This window comes from Rhinatrema bivittatum, chromosome 7 (genome assembly GCF_901001135.1).
Source record: "Rhinatrema bivittatum chromosome 7, aRhiBiv1.1, whole genome shotgun sequence".
NCBI classification, from domain to species: domain Eukaryota; kingdom Metazoa; phylum Chordata; class Amphibia; order Gymnophiona; family Rhinatrematidae; genus Rhinatrema; species Rhinatrema bivittatum.
This window is the reverse complement of record NC_042621.1, coordinates 108,945,724-108,964,240: the sequence shown is the minus strand read 5'-3', so window position 1 is coordinate 108,964,240 and position 18,517 is coordinate 108,945,724. Positions and strand designations below refer to the sequence as shown.

Genomic DNA, 18,517 nt, shown 5'->3' with positions numbered 1-18,517 from the left:
GAGGAGTCTGGGCGGCACCGGGGCAGACACCCGGGTAAGAACCCTTTTCGCTGCCAACTTTGCGCCCAATAGCACCACCTTTTATGATGGCACTATGGGTGCGAAAGCCGGCCCCCCACTTCGCCCCCTTGTACCGCGCGATTCAAAGAGCCCGGCGGTATTAGTGAATCTAGGCCTAAGTTAGGGGGTTCCGAGGACATAACTTTAATATTCAGAGTTAGCTGGATGACTTAGCTGGATAAACTGGTCAGGCCAAAGAGCTTTCCTAAAGTTAGGCGGCTGCAGTTAGCCGGCTAACTTTAAGATAGCTGGATATATTAAATAATGCAATTTCACTATTGAATATATCTCCAAAGTTAGCCAGATATGTTTATCCAGCTAACTTTCCTAGCTGGACTGTGTTTGAATATGGAGCTCAAATACTACACAAGAAGCAAGCTTTTCCAGTGAAAAGTTCTAGAGCAGCAGGTTATGATATGAAGCTCAAAGAGGATAGCGTCAATAGTAACATTATAAATTATCTCTTCAAGCCAGTTCTACTTGGATAGTTGTCTGAATGGTTCATTAGAACATAAGAAGTGCCATCCTGGGTCAGATTAAGGTCCATCAAGCCCAGTATTCTGTCTCTTGTGGCCAGTCTTGTTACGTTTAGGCAGTGGTCCGGTGTTGTGAACACCACCTTCAGGAGTGACTCCAGGTGGAGAGAGTCAGGGATAGCTGGAAGGCCTCCGATGATGGCTGAGAAGGAATGATGCAGGCAGGAGTGTATGGAACTGGGCGATGGCTGTGATGAGAGTAGCAGAGTACTGGCTGGGAACAAAGTCAAAGTCCATGCAGGGTCAGGGTAGGCGGCAGGCAAACCAAGGTCAAGGTCCAGGCAGGGACAGGCCAGGCAGCAAGCAACAGAGTCAAAGTCCAGGCAGGGTCAAGGCAGGCGGCAGGCAACAGTGTCAAAGTCCAGGCAGGGTCAAGGCAGGCGGCAGGCAACAGTGTCAAAGTCCAGGCAGGGTCAACAGAACCTTATAGTAAGACAGAGAGCCTGAAGGCCACACACACGACAAGACAGAGGGCCCGAAGGCCATACACACATGGCAAGGCAGAGGGCCCGAAGGCCACACACACTCAGCAAGGCAGAGGGCCCGAAGGCCACACACACTCAGCAAGGCAGAGAGCCCGAAGGCCACACACACTCAGCAAGGCAGAGGGCCCGAAGGCCACACACACTCAGCAAGGCAGAGAGCCCGAAGGCCACACAAACACAGCAAGGCAAGGCAAGGCAGAAGGCCCAAAGGCCACACACAGCAAGGCAAGGCAGAAGGCCCGAAGGCCACACACAGCAATGAGGAGGCTAGAGCAGGGAGCCCAAACGAGCTCGATGCCGAAGCACTGGAGTCTAGGGTAGGCAGGGCTAGAAAGGAATATCCAGGACATAGAGCAGATGGCTTGGGCCAGCCCGGAGAGCCTGCTCTAGAAGGACCCCTGGTGGTGAGGCGGTTGCACAGCAGCCATAGCCGTAACAAGTCTGGGTCACAAGTACCCGTCAGATCCTCAATAGTTGATCTATTTCTTGTATCTCACTCCCAAGGATAAGCTCTGGTTTTCCCAAGTCTACCTGGATAATAACAGTTTATGGATTTTTCCTTCAGGAACTTCTCCAAACCTCTTGAACCCCAGTATGTTAGTTACCTTGACCACATCCTCGGCAACAGTTTCTATTACTTGATTGTGCGCCAAGTGAAAAGATATTTCCTATGATTTGTTTCAAATCTGCCAGTTGCAAGTTTCATGGAGTGTCCCCTAGTCCAAGTATTATTTGAGAGGGTAAATATACAAACAAAATATATTTTTAAAGAAGGAAAAGAGCTCAGATGTGCATATTATACTATTACTGCTGAACAGTTAGGGCATATGCCTTCTTTTAATCACCAGTCAAAAACCTCCAACCAACCATGCTTTATTACTAAAATCCATTATTTTTTATATTTTTCAATTATAAAATTTAAAAATCTTAGCTTCAGAACTTATTGTGGTGGCAGAAAAACAACAGACATCGGCCAGCATTTCATATTAGCTGTTTCAGGGCAATACAGCACTACTATCTTTAAACTATAAATAACTTGCAGACAGCGCAACACTCAATAAATTTTGATGATTTACTTCAAATCAATTTAGCAAAGAGAAGTTGTGCCTTACTAATTTATTATAATTTTTGAAGCAATGAATAAGCATGTGGACAAAGGTGATCCAGTCAACATACTATATTTGGATTTTTAGAAGGCATCTGACAAAGTCATTCGTGAGAGGCGCCTAAGGAGACTCCTACAATGGAGTAGGAGGCGAGGTCTTGCTGTGCATATGTAACTGGTTAAAAGATAGGATACAAAATGTAGAACTAAAAGGTCACTTTTCTTAATGGAAAGAAGTAAAGTGCCTCAGTATAACTTATTTATTAATGATCTGAAAAAGGGAGCAATGAGTGAGATGATCAAATTTGCAAATGATAAAACATATTCAAAGTATTTAAAAAAAAATCCAAAAAACAAGCAGACTGTAAGGAACTGTGCAAGGTCTTTGCAAGACTTAGGAATCTAAATGGCAGATGAAATTTAATACGCAAAGTGATGCACATACAGAAAAAAATCCTAATTATTGGGCTAATTTCTAAAACCCGGCGCGCGCCAATACTGGGAGATCCACGTGTGGCTGGGCCGCACGCATGCTGCACGTATTTTCCAATAGTAATGTAATAGGACTCAATGTTAGCCAAAAATCCACAACAAACAAAATAATAAAGATTTGGCAAAAGAAAAAAGAACTTTGTATATGTTCTCAAGCAACCATCATACTTGGCCACAGTGAGCTGTGTGGCTTATATATGCAAGCTCGTAAGCTACTGGGCTTGACTAATCATAGGTTGCTGAGAAGTCGGTAATGCTGACACTGTTTGCAAAGCAACTACTGTGTGAGCACTTATCTGGTTCCACAGTTGACAGAATAGTATATATAGTCCTGAAGTGCTGCTCCAACACTGCGGTGTTTCGGAGTATTGGACTCCTTCCTCAGGGACCCTCCAGGTGGTAATATACTGATAGTTAAAGCCTGATGATTGCAGTCATTCTAAATGCTTATCATTAAGCGGCACAATCGCTGTGAGGCTGCACCAGCAATAGTGCACCGATGTTTCATAAGCGTTTAGAATGACTGCAATCAACAGGCTTTAACTATCAGTATATTACCACCTGGAGGGTCCCTGAGGAAGGAGTCCAATACTCCGAAACACCGCAGTGTTGGAGCAGCACTTCAGGACTATATATACTATTCTGTCAACTGTGGAACCAGATAAGTGCTCACACAGTAGTTGCTTTGCAAACAGTGTCAGCATTACCGACTTCTCAGCAACCTATGATTAGTCAAGCCCAGTAGCTTACGAGCTTGCATATATAAGCCACACAGCTCACTGTGGCCAAGTATGATGGTTGCTTGAGAACATATACAAAGTTCTTTTTTCTTTTGCCAAATCTTTATTATTTTGCACGTATTTTCCAAGCAGCCCAGTCACGCATGTACCTCCCGGTAGGCGCAGAAGAGCTGGGTTTGTAAAAAAGGAGCAGGCCGGGGGAGGGCAGGAGTAGGGTCTGGGCAGGGCGGGGGTGGGGCCTGCCGGGACAGCGCCATTAGGCGTTGTCCCAGCGAAGTGCATGCCAGCAGCCAGCCGGCATGCAGAACTTACTGCTGCTTGGGAGAGCAGGTAAGTTCCAAAAGAAAAAAAAATTAGGTTAGTTGGGTGGGAGGGTTTAGGGGTCAGGGCAGAGAGGGGAAAAGGGAGGCAGAGTAGGTAGGGGGTTAAGGAAGTTCCCTCCCAGTCCGCTCCTTTATTGGCACAGACTGGGAGGAAACTGGGAAAGGCCTGATTGCGTTGCTGTGCATTTCTAAATAAAATCCCTCCCCTTGTGTGCGAGTCGGCACCCGCACACGCCGATATAAAATCAGGCGCATATCTGCGTGTGAGTAGCCGATTTTATAACATGCACACGTCAACGCGTGCATGTTATAAAATTGGTGCATCCATGTGCACATGCCAGGAACCGCTCGCACATGGACACCAGTACAGTTCTTTGAAACTTTACCTTTATACGTGTACAATACATGGCTCCTTAGGAGAAGTTACCACCAAGGTAAAGGATGCTGGTATTATTATGGACATTATATTGTAATTCTCAGCTTGGTATGTGGCTGCAGTTAAAAAAGCAAATAGAATGTTTGGAATTATTCAGAAAGGAATATATAACAAAAAACTGAGAATATCCTAATGCCTCTGTACAGATCTATACTACAACCACACCTTGAGTACTGCATTCAGTTTTGGTTGCCCCATCTCAAAAGATATAGCGGAACTAGAAAAGGTACAGAGAAGGGCAACAAAAATGATAAAGAGGATGAAAAAGTTCCCTTATGAAGAAAGGTTAAACAGGTTAGGGCTCTTCAGCTCTGAGAAAAGATGACCGAGGGGATATGATAGAGATTTATAAAATCATGAGTGGGGTGGAACAGATAAATAAGCAATGGTTATTTACACAAAGACTAGGCAACACTTAATAAAAGTAATGGTTGGCAGATATGACAAATTTGAGTACTTTTTCTGTCACTGTACAATTAAGCTATGGCAATTGTTTCTGGAGGATGTGGTAAAGGTGACTTCTAGTATAGCTGAATTTATAGGGGTTTGGCAATTGGGGAAATCTACTGCTTATCCTTGGGAGTGAGCAATAAGAAATGGATCTACTTTTTGGGATCTGCTGGGTACTTCACAGAGAGTCAGACTGGCCACTGTTGGAAATAAAATGGTGGGGTCAATGGACCTTTCGTCTGATCCAGCATTGCACTTCTTATGTTCTTGAAAACAGTAACAGAATTCAAGAAAGCATGGGATAAGCACAGAGGATCCTTAGTTGTAAAAAACTGAAATGAAAGTCGGAGATCAGCTGACATCATTGCAACAGGACTGAAAGTGGGCAGACTAGATTGGTCCTATGGTCCTCATCTGCCACCATATTCTCTGTTTCTATCTTCTGAATATCTTCTTTTATGAAGCTGCTATTCAAAGAAACTCAAATATCCTGAAAGATTTGCCTTCTAGAACCTAAAAAATCAGAAGCTGAATCAAGCCTGCTGAGATTATTTCATACTCCTGATATACAAAGGGTCAGCAATTTTCAAAAGCTATTTACCCATGTAAATGGCTACTTACATAGGTAAAAGGGCTACTTGAAAACTCCCCTCCCTGTGGGCAGTTGTTCCACAACATACAGACTTTTACTCACATTCTTGTGGAAGTATTCCCAGGGTGAGATTAAGCCAGGGGAGGCAACAACGCATGTAGCTTTACATTTTGAAAACTATGTGCATCATTTATGCCGGAAAAAATATCTGCAGAAAAAGCAGGTGCAAAAATCTGCAGGTACTTTTTCTTTGGGAAGTTTTCAAAAAGGGAAGGTAGGTGCATATTTTCTCCAGACTTTGCACCTGCTTGTAAAGTTTTGAAAAATACCCTAAAATGGTATGAACCTAGAAATAACAAGTGTTGGAGAAACTGCAGTCATCCTGGCACACTCTTTCTTATGGTTTGAAAATATTCTAAGATTTAAGTCATTTTAGGATAAATTGAGTGTGGTTGTAAATAAAGTTGTATGAAAAATAAAACTATAGGGGACATGTATTGGAAAGAATGATCCTTACATGATTCTTACACTGAGAATGAAAAATATCTGTTTAAGATAAAGGTCTCATTAGCTAAGAGATGTACTGGTTATTAGCCAAGACCTGAAGTCAGGGCAGTCAGTGAACAACTTCCCTTTTGGGTTCACACACTCAGACTCACAGACTGATTCAACAGAGCACTCGTCCTTCTTGCTCACCCTTTGTGACCTGTTCTGCTTGTGGTTGCGCACACATAGGTGATTTATTTATTTATTTATTTAAAACTTTTTTATACCGGCATTCGTAGGACACATCATGTCGGTTTACAAATAACTGAGAAAGGAAATTACAATGAACAGGGGAGGGGGTTAACTGGAGGATATGCAAAAGTATAGGAGAGGAGAGTCTACAGGCAGCGTTACAGCTATTTGCATTCAATTAGAATTAGATATGCAAAGGAACTAATGTACAAAGTTAAGGGGCACGTGCACTTGAGACACTTAACATATGAAACTTATTTACAGTAAGAGAGAGGGCAAGTGCACGTAAGTACGGTTAGCATCTGGTGTAGGGGGGTTAGGGAGGGAAGGGGGGTAATGAGAGGAGGGGGTGGAGGGAACCGGGTACATAGGGTGAAAGTGTTTTCAGGGAGAAAATGTTAGAGGGGTGAGGGGGCGAGGTAGGGGGAGGCTAGGGGCACTAGGGGAGGGAGCAGGGGGGGGAGTAGGGATGGTCGGAGGGGGGGTACAGAGGAGAGGAAAAAGGGAGGGAGTGGGGGGGTACTGAGATGGTAAATTGAGGTCGGGGAGAAAGGAAATAGGCTAGGTTGGGACTGAAGTGGTTCAAGGAGGACATTGGTTAGGATTGGGTGGAATTGGGGTAGGCTTGTTTAAAGAGCCATGTCTTGATTCCTTTTTTGAAATGGCTCAGGGACGGTTCTAAGCGGAGTTTGACGGGTAGGGAATTCCAGAGGGTAGGGCCCGCAATGGAGAAGGCTCTGTCCCTAGTAGCGGTGAGGTGTCCAATTTTAAGTGAGGGGGTTTGGAGAGTGCCCGCAGGGAGTTTCTAGTGGGGCGATTAGCTTGACGGAATTGTGGCATGTCTTCAAGCCAGGGTGAATTGTTGTTGTATAATGTATTGTGGAGGACGGTAAGTGTTTTATATTGGGAACGGAAGGTGATGGGGAGCCAATGGAGATCTTGGAGTATGGGAGTGATGTGGTCAGTTTTTTTGGTGTTTGTTAAGATTCTTGCCATGGCATTTTGAAGGATTTGAAGGGGTTTAATGGTGGAGGAAGGGAGGCCTAAGAGAAGGGAGTTGCAGTAGTCGAGTTTGGTTAGTATGGTGGTTTGCATAACCGTGCGGAAGTCATGGGCGTGATAATGGGTCTTGTCAATTAGATGGAGAAACTTACATGTGCACTTGCAAAACACTTCAAAACCAGAAACTGATGGTAAAATTTCAGTGCCCTGAATAATTTTTTTAATGTAATAAGCAACATGACACTTATGTTGCACAGTAGGGATGTGAATCGTTTTAGGACGATTAAAATTATCGTCCGATAATTTTAATATCGTCTTAAACCGTTATGGAACACAATACAATAGAGATTCTAACGATTTATCGTTATAAATCGTTAGAATCGTGAGCCGGCACACTAAAACCCCCTAAAACCCACCCCCGACCCTTTAAATTAAATCTCCCACCCTCCCGAACCCCCCCCAAATGACTTAAATAACCTGCGGGTCCAGCGGCGGTCCGGAACGGCAGCGGTCCGGAACGGGCTCCTGCTCCTGAATCTTGTTGTCTTCAGCCGGCGCCATTTTCCAAAATGGCGCCGAAAAATGGCGGCGGCCATAGACGAACACGATTGGACGCCAGGAGGTCCTTCCGGACCCCCGCTGGACTTTTGGCAAGTCTCGTGGGGGTCAGGAGGCCCCCCACAAGCTGGCCAAAAGTTCCTGGAGGTCCAGCGGGGGTCAGGGAGCGATTTCCCGCCGCGAATCGTTTTCGTACGGAAAATGGCGCCGGCAGGAGATCGACTGCAGGAGGTTGTTCAGCGAGGCGCCGGAACCCTCGCTGAACGACCTCCTGCAGTCGATCTCCTGCCGGCGCCATTTTCCGTACGAAAACGATTCGCGGCGGGAAATCGCTCCCTGACCCCCGCTGGACCTCCAGGAACTTTTGGCCAGCTTGTGGGGGGCCTCCTGACCCCCACGAGACTTGCCAAAAGTCCAGCGGGGGTCCGGAAGGACCTCCTGCCGTCCAATCGTGTTCGTCTATGGCCGCCGCCATTTTTCGGCGCCATTTTGGAAAATGGCGCCGGCTGAAGACAACAAGATTCAGGAGCAGGAGCCCGTTCCGGACCGCTGCCGTTCCGGACCGCCGCTGGACCCGCAGGTTATTTAAGTCATTTGGGGGGGGGTTCGGGAGGGTGGGGGATTTAATTTAAAGGGTCGGGGGTGGGTTTTAGGGGGTTTTAATGTGCCGGTTTTGCGATTTTTCACGATTTTTCACGATATTTTACCCCCCCAAACGGCAACAATACGATTCCCTCCCCCTCCCAGCCGAAATCGATCGTTAAGACGATCGAGGACACGATTCACATCCCTATTGCACAGGATTAGTGGAAATAAGCATCTGTCTAATACAGAACAACTTGTTTGTTTCTTAGATTTTATTTGTATTTATGTAACAAATAAAATACAATGTTTGTCTAGTTGAAGGGATACTTGCTACTGAGTGGAATGGGAATTTGGGAATCCTAGTTTTGATTTGAGACTACTTTAACATTGTTAACTGCTTGTTGCTATAATTATGAAATAAATAAAAATAAAGAATTTGAAAAAAGAGAAAAGCCTGGAAAATGTTAAAGGGTAGGGATTGTATATTTTACTGAAAACGTTTCAGTATGCTCAAGGTTTTCTTGCCAAATGAAAGTATCAGCAGCTCAAATAATCCAAAGAAATGTGCAGGATAAATTAAATGTCCACGCAAAACTCAATGGTCATCATTTATATTTACTTAATACGGCAACTCCGTATTAAGTATTAAAACAGTGTTTTTATAAACAGTCTTGCAAACGAGCGGGTCCCCCTGACACAGACCCCTGTTTTGCCGCGAGGCTGCGTTGGGAGGGGACAAAGGAAAACTTTATCAATTCTGTGATGCTGAATGAAAACATCACAGAATTGTGATGACCATTGAGTTTTGCGTGGACATTTAATTTATCCTGCACATTTCTTTGGATTATTTGTCTATTGTGTGCAGTTTTGCTCCCGTTGTGGTTTTTTGGAGTATCAGCAGCTCTCCATAAAACAAGATCACATGCCAAAATTTAATAGGATTATTATTTAGTGAATTTAGCTTACGCCTTTTCATTGCAGCTCAAGGCGAGTTACATCCAGGTACAGTAAGATGAACAGAAACTGATCACTGAATGGTTAATCATCAACTATTTTTCTCTCTCTACATTATTTCATTAAGTATAAAAAAGAATATGCAAAATACAGACTGCAGTACTCTCAGGAAAGGCAAAACTTTATCCCTTCAGAAGAAAAGTGTGACTTCCAACTGTTCAACACCCAACATTTCTATCACAATTTTCTCCATTCAGATAAATGTTTTCCCTTATTGACCTCATTTGCAACTATATGATATCTATATCTATCTCTCTCAATTACATATGGTTGTAATGGAATTTTCTCAACAACCATAATTCCTATCATCAACAATTTAAAAGGTCCAGATCTATACATAATGCAAAAAAAAAAAAATACTGAATGTTTAAAACGATGTTGTAAAAAAAAATGTGAGAAATTGATCAAAACTTTATATGTCAAATAGCATCATGGTTGGTGGCGGCAGCCAGAGAAAGATGAAAGGAGGAATGAAGGCAATAGTGGGTAGAGGGAAGGGGGCGGGGGAAAGAATAATAATGACAGCCCGGGGTGGGAAGAAGATGCAATGGTTGTGGCAGGCCTGGGGGTTTTGTGGAGGGAGGTGACGATGGTAATCCAGGGCGAAAGTGGAAAAAAAACATGAGACTCTATAAAGCTACTGATTGTCATGTTCTTAGCCGCCCACAACTGCACAGAGCAGAGGTGTCAATGTGGGCCTCAAGGCCCACAAACAAATCTGGCTTTCAGGAAGACTGCAATGAATATTCATGAATTTTATTTGCATGCAGTGGCTCTATTCTGTGGTCAGTTTACATATTTTGATTAACCTGAAAAGCAGACCCATTGGCGGCCTTTAGTAATTGAATTTTAAGACCCTTGGCATGCAGGGTCTGTATTGGTTTTTCTTCCCTCCGCCCATCAAAGGGTGCTGCTGTGAAGCAACTACCCCCTCCTTTGTGTCCCATTAATAGAGGGAGGTGAATGGGTAAGCAGTGTATACAAGTGAAATCTATCCTTCCCCTGCTTTCCCAAAGTATGCTGCCTGGAATATACATTACCATATATTCTACTCGATTCTTGTATTCCAGATTCTTGTAGAGGAGGTTTAGGGTTTCACAGTTCCCGAGTATACCAGTCACTGTACATAAGAGAGATACCACACCTGAAAAAGTAAAAATACAGTGTCAGGGAGTGTTGGAGAGAACCCCTTGAAGAGAGCCTAGGCTCTCTTCAAGGGGTTCTCTCCAACAACTGGCAATAGAAATCTCGAGAGAAGAAACTATATGGCATCTGATATTTACAAATGATAAAAGTATTTGTAATGTCACTGAAAATGGCCATTTGAGGACCAGACAATTTGGTTTAATATTCAGTAAAAGTAAAATGCGTAGGGTAATACAGGTCAGAGTCCTGGATTACAGAGGACATAAGGTCTAAGACGAAAGAGGGTCATAAATTTGAAAGAGTTTGGAAAAAATCTTACATAAATCAGAATAAAATTAATTGCAAAAATCATCTGAAAAATTGTAACACAAGTTTTTTTTTTTGCAAAATAATTTTTATTGGAAAAGGCAGTAGTACAATTTGCATATATAAAACATAATTATAACAATGCAATTACAGAGGAAAAAAAAAACCAAAACAAAACCGTCCTCAATAAGTATGCGAAAACTTTAGACCACATTTCCTTTCCATTTTCGTCCCTTTAAATGGCTCTCCTGCTCCATCATCTCATACCAGACACACAGCGTTCACACGTCCCACTATATATACAAACCCCATCCCCTTGCCTACCCAAACCCCAAGAACCAGCCCTGACCAATGGTGAGGGGGTATGAACCCCCCCAGTGTACACACGGGGAGGACGTGAACCTGCAAAGAGAATCAGAATCATAGGACATTGCAGAAATAAGCATACCTTTTATCTCCCCCCTCAGGTTTACCATCTAAGGTTTTCTAAGCCTTTTCTTAACCCAGCCCCTTTCTCCTACCAGCTACCTTCTGCTGAACCCTCTTCCATTCCCCCCACCCTCCGCCGCTTTAGACTATACCTTCCAATCTTTATTAATTTTAGTGTCCCCACCTTCCTTCAGGCTGCCAATCATGCAACATCTATGCTATACAGATATCTAATCCTCATATATATGATATAATTGCTATATGTGCTATATAATACGTTATGTTACATTTCTTATATAATATATCATCCAACTGTTCCTCTTACCGTCATTATTTTATATATTATTATTCAACTATTCCTCACTCCTTTCTTTACTTTCCATCCACCAAGTTCCAGTACCCCTGTTCTATTTAACTTTATCTCTTACCTCTTCTCTCATCTCTATCAGTAGCATCCTTGCTACGATTAACGTTTAAATTTTATTAACACTCCTGTTCAATGTGAACCGATATGATGTGTGTCATGAATGTTGGTATAGAAAAGAATTAAATAAATAAATAAACAAATCTACTAGATAAGGGAGCCCGGACCGACGTGCCACAAATGCGCAGTAGAGAGCAGCTCTACCGCACATGCGCGCACGTCGGTCAGAGCGGAGCGTGCCTAAAAAAAATGGCGCTGGGAGGAGCGGCAGCGGCGAAAAGCATTGGCGAGAAGCAGGAGCGGCGGAAGGAGCGGCGGCGAGAAGCAGGAGCGGCGGCGAAAAGCAGGAGTGGCGGAAGGAGCGGCGGCGAGAAGCAGGAGCGGCGGCGAGATGCAGGAGCGGCGGAAGGAGCGGCGGCGAGAAGCAGGAGCAGCGGAAAGAGCGGCGGCGTGCACAAGGGAGGGCCCCCACCCTCGGAGATCTTCGTTGTGGATGAGCTGTGAGGGGAGAGAAGTGAGGAGAGGAGGGAGTGACTGAAGGGAGGGGGGAGGGAGGAGAGAGTGAGGGGGAGGGGGGAGTGACTGAAGGGGGGGGGAGTGACTGAAGGGAGGGGGGAGGAGAGAGTGAGGGGAGGGGGGAGTGACTGAGGGGGAGGGGGAGGGAGGAGATAGTGAGCGGGGTAGGGGGGAGTGTACTCTGACCTGGAGGGGAGGGGGGGAGGGAGGAGAGAGTGAGGGAGGAGGGGAAACGGGAGGAGTGTGGAGGGGAATGAGGGGAGGGACGGGGGGGGGGGGGAGGAGAGAGGAGGGGGAGGGAGGGAGGGGGGAGAGGAGAGGGGAGGGGGGGAGAGGGAGGGGAGGGGGGGAGGAGAGGGGAGGGGAGGGGGGAGGGGGAGAGAGGGAGGGGGGGGAGAGAGGGAGGGGGGAGGAGAGGGAGGGGAGGGGAGAGAGGGAGGGGAGGGGGGGAGAAGAGAGGGAGGGGAGGGGGGAGGGAGGGAGGGGAGGAGAGGGGGAGAGAATGAGGGGGGAGGGGGGGGAGGGATAGGAGGGGAGGGGGGATGGGGAGGGGGGAGCGAGTGACTGAGGGGAGGGGGGGAGAGATGGGAGGGCGGGAGGGAGGGAGGGGAGGGAGGAGGGAGGGGGGGGGGAGAGAGGAGGAGGAGGAGGGGAGGAAGGGGGGAGAGAGGAAGAGGGGAGGGGAGGAGGGGGGGGGGAGAGAGGGAGGGGAGGGGAGGGGAGAGAGGGAGGGGAGGAAAGGGGGAGAGAGGGAGGGGAGGGGGGGAGGAGGAGGGGGGAGGGACTGAGGGGAGGGGGAGAGAGGGAGGGGGGGAGGGAGTGAGGGGGGAGTGACTGGGGGAGGGGGAGAGAGTGAGGGGAGGGGGGGGGAGAGAGGTGAGGGGAGGGGAGGGGGGAGAGAGTGAGGGGGGAGAGAGAGGAGGGAGGGGAGGGGAGAGAGTGAGGGAGGGGGAGAAGAGAGTGAGGGGAGAGGGGAGAGAGTGAGGGGAGGAGAGGGGGGAGTGACTGAAGGGGGGGGGGGAGGAGAGAGTGAGGGGAGGGGGGAATGACTGAAGGGAGGGGGGGAGGGAGGAGAGAGTGAGGGGAGGGGGGAGTGACTGAAGGGAGGAGAGAGTGAGGGGAGGGGGGAGTGACTGGGGGGGAGGGAGGAGAGAGTGAGGGGAGGGGGGAGTGACTGAAGTGAGGGGGGAGAGAGTGAGAGGGAGTGAGAGGGAGTGGGAGGGAGAGAGTGAGAGGGAGTGGGAGGGAGAATAGAGGTGGGAGGGAGAATGAGTGGGAAGGAAATGGACAGAAAAAATGTTATAAAATGTAGCCCGTTGTTACGGGCTTAACGGCTAGTAAATAAATAAAAAGGAACACCACCATCATTTGTTAGAATAACCCATAGCTATTAGACCATCCTTAAGATCCTGACCCAGGAGTGCAAAAAAGGCTTTCCAGCATGCACAATATACAGCCCCAAAATCTACTTGTGCCTGTTTTAGAATCGGACGGGTTTACCCTCATAAGTGAGTGTTTTGAAACACCGGAACCGGTGTTACAAAACATTCAAGCACTTGTTCAATTGATGCGCCGTTTGTTCCTAATTTTGGAAAAGCTATGATAAGTAGACTTTTCCATACTTAAGTGTTGTTAGAAGTCTATGTTCAAAAAGAAGTTTATCTTCGCTAAAACTCAGAAGGAACAGTGTATATGAAATGCAACTGACATTTATCACCATCTTCAGGAGCGCACAACTGCCAAATAACAATAGCGAAAGAGACTGCCAGACTCTCAGTTTTTCCTGAACAGTCAAGATTGTATCTCATATGTTCAACTCATATAAGGAATTAGGTCCCTAAGGATCCACACTTCCAAATATTTGATTTTGTCTTATGCCCAGGTGAGAGGAAAGGGATCTACCCAAGATGCAATTAGCTTAGGGTCTAAGGCTAAAGCCTCAGATTTGGCAAAATTGTTTTTCAGACCTGCTATAAGGTGAAATTGTGAAAATAGGCTAATGATTCTGGGTACACTATGTTGTGAATGATCTACAAATAAAAGAATATCATCAGCGAACCTCATTTTAACCTTGGATAGGTCCGACAAATCAGCCATATGCTGGAGTTTGAGTTACTTTCAAAGCTTTTGTTAATTTCAAAATATCAGCATTTCGAATTCCAATTATTTTAGCTACATAAGCAATTATATGACCAAGGAGCCCTGCCTTTCCAAAGCAGAATTTCAGTTCATAGGAGGGGATCCAAGATTGCCGACAGGACCGGATGTGCATGACATGAGCTCTGAGAAAATCTGAGTGTATTTCTAAGAATAACACCGCATACAGCGAGAAAAGGGAAAGCTAAAGAAAGAAAATATTGGAGTAACTTTGGAGGGTCGCATTCAGGGCCCAATGGACTCACATGTTATTCGGGAACAGAAACCGGATGCCAGCTCGCAGCGGGGGGAGCGGGTTGAAGAGGAAACCACCTCCCCACAGGAGCTTCAGACCTTTTCCCTGGTTCTTTGGATGCCCCCAGGAAATCCCGCGGCCTTGCGAGAAGTGGACGGGAGAGGTTTTCCTCAGAGTGAGATCGTCAGGGGCTCGTCGGTAGACGAGGAAGGTGGAGGAGAGGACCATCTGACACTGCACTCGGGGGAAGAAATCAGCCTGGGAGACGCTGTAAGCTGTACGGAACAGCCTCCAACAGTAAGGGAAGTACTCTTTAAATTGCCTAAAAAGAAGGAAATAGTTAAACCTGAAGTCTTTTCTTTAGAACAAATCTGGGAAGCTGTGCAAACAGTAAATGATAACCTTTCTAATCAGATTAATCCTTTGGCTTCTGTGATAAATAATACCATGGAAAGAGTTGGAAATATTGAGGAAGAAACGAGAACACAAGCAATAAATATTGATAAGGTTGAAACGGATATCAAAGAAATGAGAAATCTTCAAAGCTGTATTATTAAAGAAAACACAATATTGGTGAACCATATGGAAAATATGGAAAATCAAATTAAAGGGAGAAACCTATGCCCAATTAATTTTCCTAAAGACCCTATGGTGACTCCACATAACATGTGGAGACAATTCTTTTACAGATATTAAAGGTTCCTGAAGCAGCGATCCCCCCAACATCTAAGATATACTGTATACCAGGGCTCCCCAACCACAGGTCCGCGGACCGGGCCGTGGGAGTTTTTTGCCGGTCCGCGGCGCCGCCAAGCACCGGCAGGTGTGTCGCACGCTCCCGGTCTCTCCCGCTGCCCTTGCCGCCGGGCTGTCAGCACGTTCAAGCCCAGTGGGAACGGCAGCGGTGCTAGAAGAAGCTGTGGCACCCACGGCTGGCCTTTTCTTCTTCCCGCGCCTGCCCCCCCCCCTCCCGTGACCCGGAACAGGAAGTGATACACGGAGCGGTGCGCGGGAAGGAGAAAGAGCCGTGCCGCGTGATAAAGTAGCAGTGGCGGCTGCAGCGTCGGTCCCCGAGCAATTGAAGCAGCCGGTAATCGAGAAAGGAGACAGCAGCATGAGCCTCCCGCGGCCAATGGGATTCTTCTTTCTTGGCCTGCGGGGGCTGCTGCAGCTCCCATTTGTGCTCGCGGGGGGGGGGGGGGGGGGAAGAGGAAGTGAGTGAGAGAAAGAGAGAGAAGCAGCCAGCCAGCCTGTGTGTGATTGACTGGTCAGAGAGCTGATGTGTGTGTGTGTATGTGAGAGACAATGTAAGTGACTACTCAAGGAGATGACTGATGTGTATGTGAGAGTGTGAGACATTAGTCAGTGAGGTGACTGATGTGTGTGTGTGTGAGAGAGAGAAAAAGCATGGAAGTGAGAAGTCTGGGTATGTGGGAAAGCATGGGCGTAAGAAGCCTGGTGTTGTGAGGGTGAAAGAAAGCATGGGAGTGAGAAACCTGGGTGAGTGTGCACGCATGAGAGAGAGACTGCTTGGTAAGGTGACGGTGTGTGTGAGAGAAAAAGACTGGTGTGTGTGAATGTGAGAGAATGTGATTCAGGGAATGAGAAGCCAGTGCACGTGGAGAGTGAGCATGGAAATGAGAGAGACTGGTGTGTGTGTAACAGAGAGAAAGTGATTATGGGAATGAGAAGCCTGTGCATGTGAAGAGAGTGAGCATGAGAGTGAGAAACCTGGGTGTGTGTGAGACACAGCATGGGAGGGAGAAGCCTGTATATCTGAAAGAGAACATGGGAGTGGGAAGCCTGTGTGTGTGTGTATGCATGAGCGAGATCAGGTGACTAGTGTGTGTGTGTGTGTGTGTGTGAGAGAGAGAAATAAAGTGATTATGGGAATGAGAAGCCTGTGCATGTGAAGAGTAAGCATGGGAGTGAGAAACCTGGGTGTGTGTGTGAGACACATCATGGGAGGGAGAAGCCTGTATATCTAAAAGAGAACATGGGAGTGAGAGACTGGTGAGTGTGTGTGTGTGAGTGTGTGTGAGAGAGAGAAAGAAAGTGATTATGGGAATGAGAAGCCTGTGCATGTGGAGAGAACAAGCATGGGAGTGAGAGATTGGTGAGTGAGTGTGTGTGAGAGAGAGAGAGACAGAGAAAGTGATTATGAGAGTGAGAAGCCCATACTTGTAAATAGAACACGGGAGTGGGAAGCCTGTGTGTGTGTGTGTATGGCATGAGAGAAACTGTTCAGGAAGGTGACTGGTGTGTGTGTGTGTGTGCCAAAGACTGTTTGGGAGATGATTGGTGTGTGAGAGACAGAAACTGGTCATGGGGGCATGACTGGTATGGTGTGTGTGTGAGAGACATGGGCACTAAGGAAGAGGACCATAAATATAGAGCTTAGCTTCTACTGCTGCTTCTGGTGAGTGCCACGGCCTGCAGGGAAGGGGAGTAGGAGAGCTGCTGGAGGGGGTAAGTAAAGGTGGCTTTTTAAGTTTATTTTTCTTGACTGCAACTTTAATTGTGTGATGTCTGCTTTTTTGAAATATTTTATTGGTGTTTGGAGAATGTTTAATAGTTTTTATGAGTTTTTAATTGTTGGATGTTATTCTGTTCATAGCTGTTTTGAAACATTTATTCTGCTTATTAGTATAGTTTTACAATTATTTCTGTGTGGGGATCTATAGCTGCTTGCTAGTTCTGTTTTCCTAATAAGAGGTGTATTGGTTTTTAGGACCTGATTTAATATTTGTAGTGTTGCCTTTTCATAGATAGGGTTGCTCCTGTTTGAGTGTATTCCATAATACAGGTGTAACTGTGTGCGGATTAGTTTATGTGCATTACTACAGATCCTGGGAGTATGTTAGGTCAGTTCTGTGTCTGTTACCGAGATGAGATATTTTGCTAGCATGTAAGCGTTTGTATCGGTCTTATTTGTTGTGTTTTCTCAGAGGACATGCATTGGTGGTAAACTGCTGTCTTTTCATAAGTAGGGCTATTGAGCCTGGAAGTAGAAGGAGTTTGAGTTGCTGTTACTGAGATGTCACCAGAACCAGAATATCTTTTTTGTAGGGTGAGTTGTATGGGGAATGTCATAATTCTGCTTTACATCCATTATTGTGGGTCAGGGGGGTTCCCGTGGATACAAACTGTACTTTTACATCTAGCCCTGTGACGATCATGGGTCAGTGTGCCATGCATGCGAGAACCTATGGTGAGTTGAGTCACATTCACATTATAAATGTCATAATTAAATGATAAGTGTGCACTAAAATCCAACCCCCTCCATAACCCCGCCCCCATATGACCAAAGCCCCGCCCCTACCCCCACCCCGCCCTAGCGGGCCATGGAAAAATGGTCTTGCTTGAAGCCGGTCCCTGGTGCAAAAAAGGTTGGGGACCACTGCTGTATACCATCCTTTAAGAAGAGGGAAAAAGAAGGGGAAAATGATTATCAAGTTCTGACTCCAATAGCACCCGCAATACTAGAAATTTCAAAATTGGACATAACGAATTTAATAGAAACAACGCAAACCGACCAAGTGAAACCAGCTACATTGATAGTGAAGTTTCTTCTTGAATCAGACAAGAACTAGATTCTAAGAACATACCTTCGAAATAGAACTGAAATATTTTGGGGTTTAAAAGTTGGAATATTTCCAGACTTGGCGCAATGCATGCAGCTTAGAAGGAAGCATTTTTTAAATTTAAGATCTCAGGTTTTAAAATTGGGGGCCATGTATATGCTTAAGTACCCATGCAAGTGTTGCACAAAATATAGAAACATTTCATATTTTTTTTTTCAGCCTGAACAGCTAGAGAATTATATAAAAAAGTACTCTCCCGAAATATTAACATCATCTCCCCTATAGGAAGCTAAAAGTACTAAGAGTCTACAGCTGGATCCGTTAAAAAAAAAATGTATATCCTGAATAAGGCCCTGTCATATCCGTAATTTCTTAAGGTTGTGTAAATAATCCCCCCCTATAATGAGGACTTTAAAAGCATAACGACTAGGGGAGTAACATTTTTGTTTTCATATATGTTTAATGTTTAGGGGAGTAATATGTTTGATTTCACAAATGTATATTTGTTTATTGTAAAATGCTTTCTACACAAGATTGTTTTCTTGGTGTGCAAATTAAAAAATTGAAAAATAAAAAAATAAAATAAAAAAAACCTATTTTAACT

General features: G+C 45.6%; 1 protein-coding gene across 1 annotated transcript in view; it reads right to left on the bottom strand.

Annotated features, from left to right (window-relative positions):
- IL34 (interleukin 34) overlaps window positions 1-18,517 on the bottom strand; it is a 163,188-nt gene that overhangs the window by 60,440 nt on the left and 84,231 nt on the right. The window contains exon 3 of the mRNA XM_029608912.1: window positions 10,157-10,260. Coding sequence (XP_029464772.1) covers window positions 10,157-10,260 — 104 coding nt within the window. The remainder of the gene's footprint in view (window positions 1-10,156; window positions 10,261-18,517) is intronic.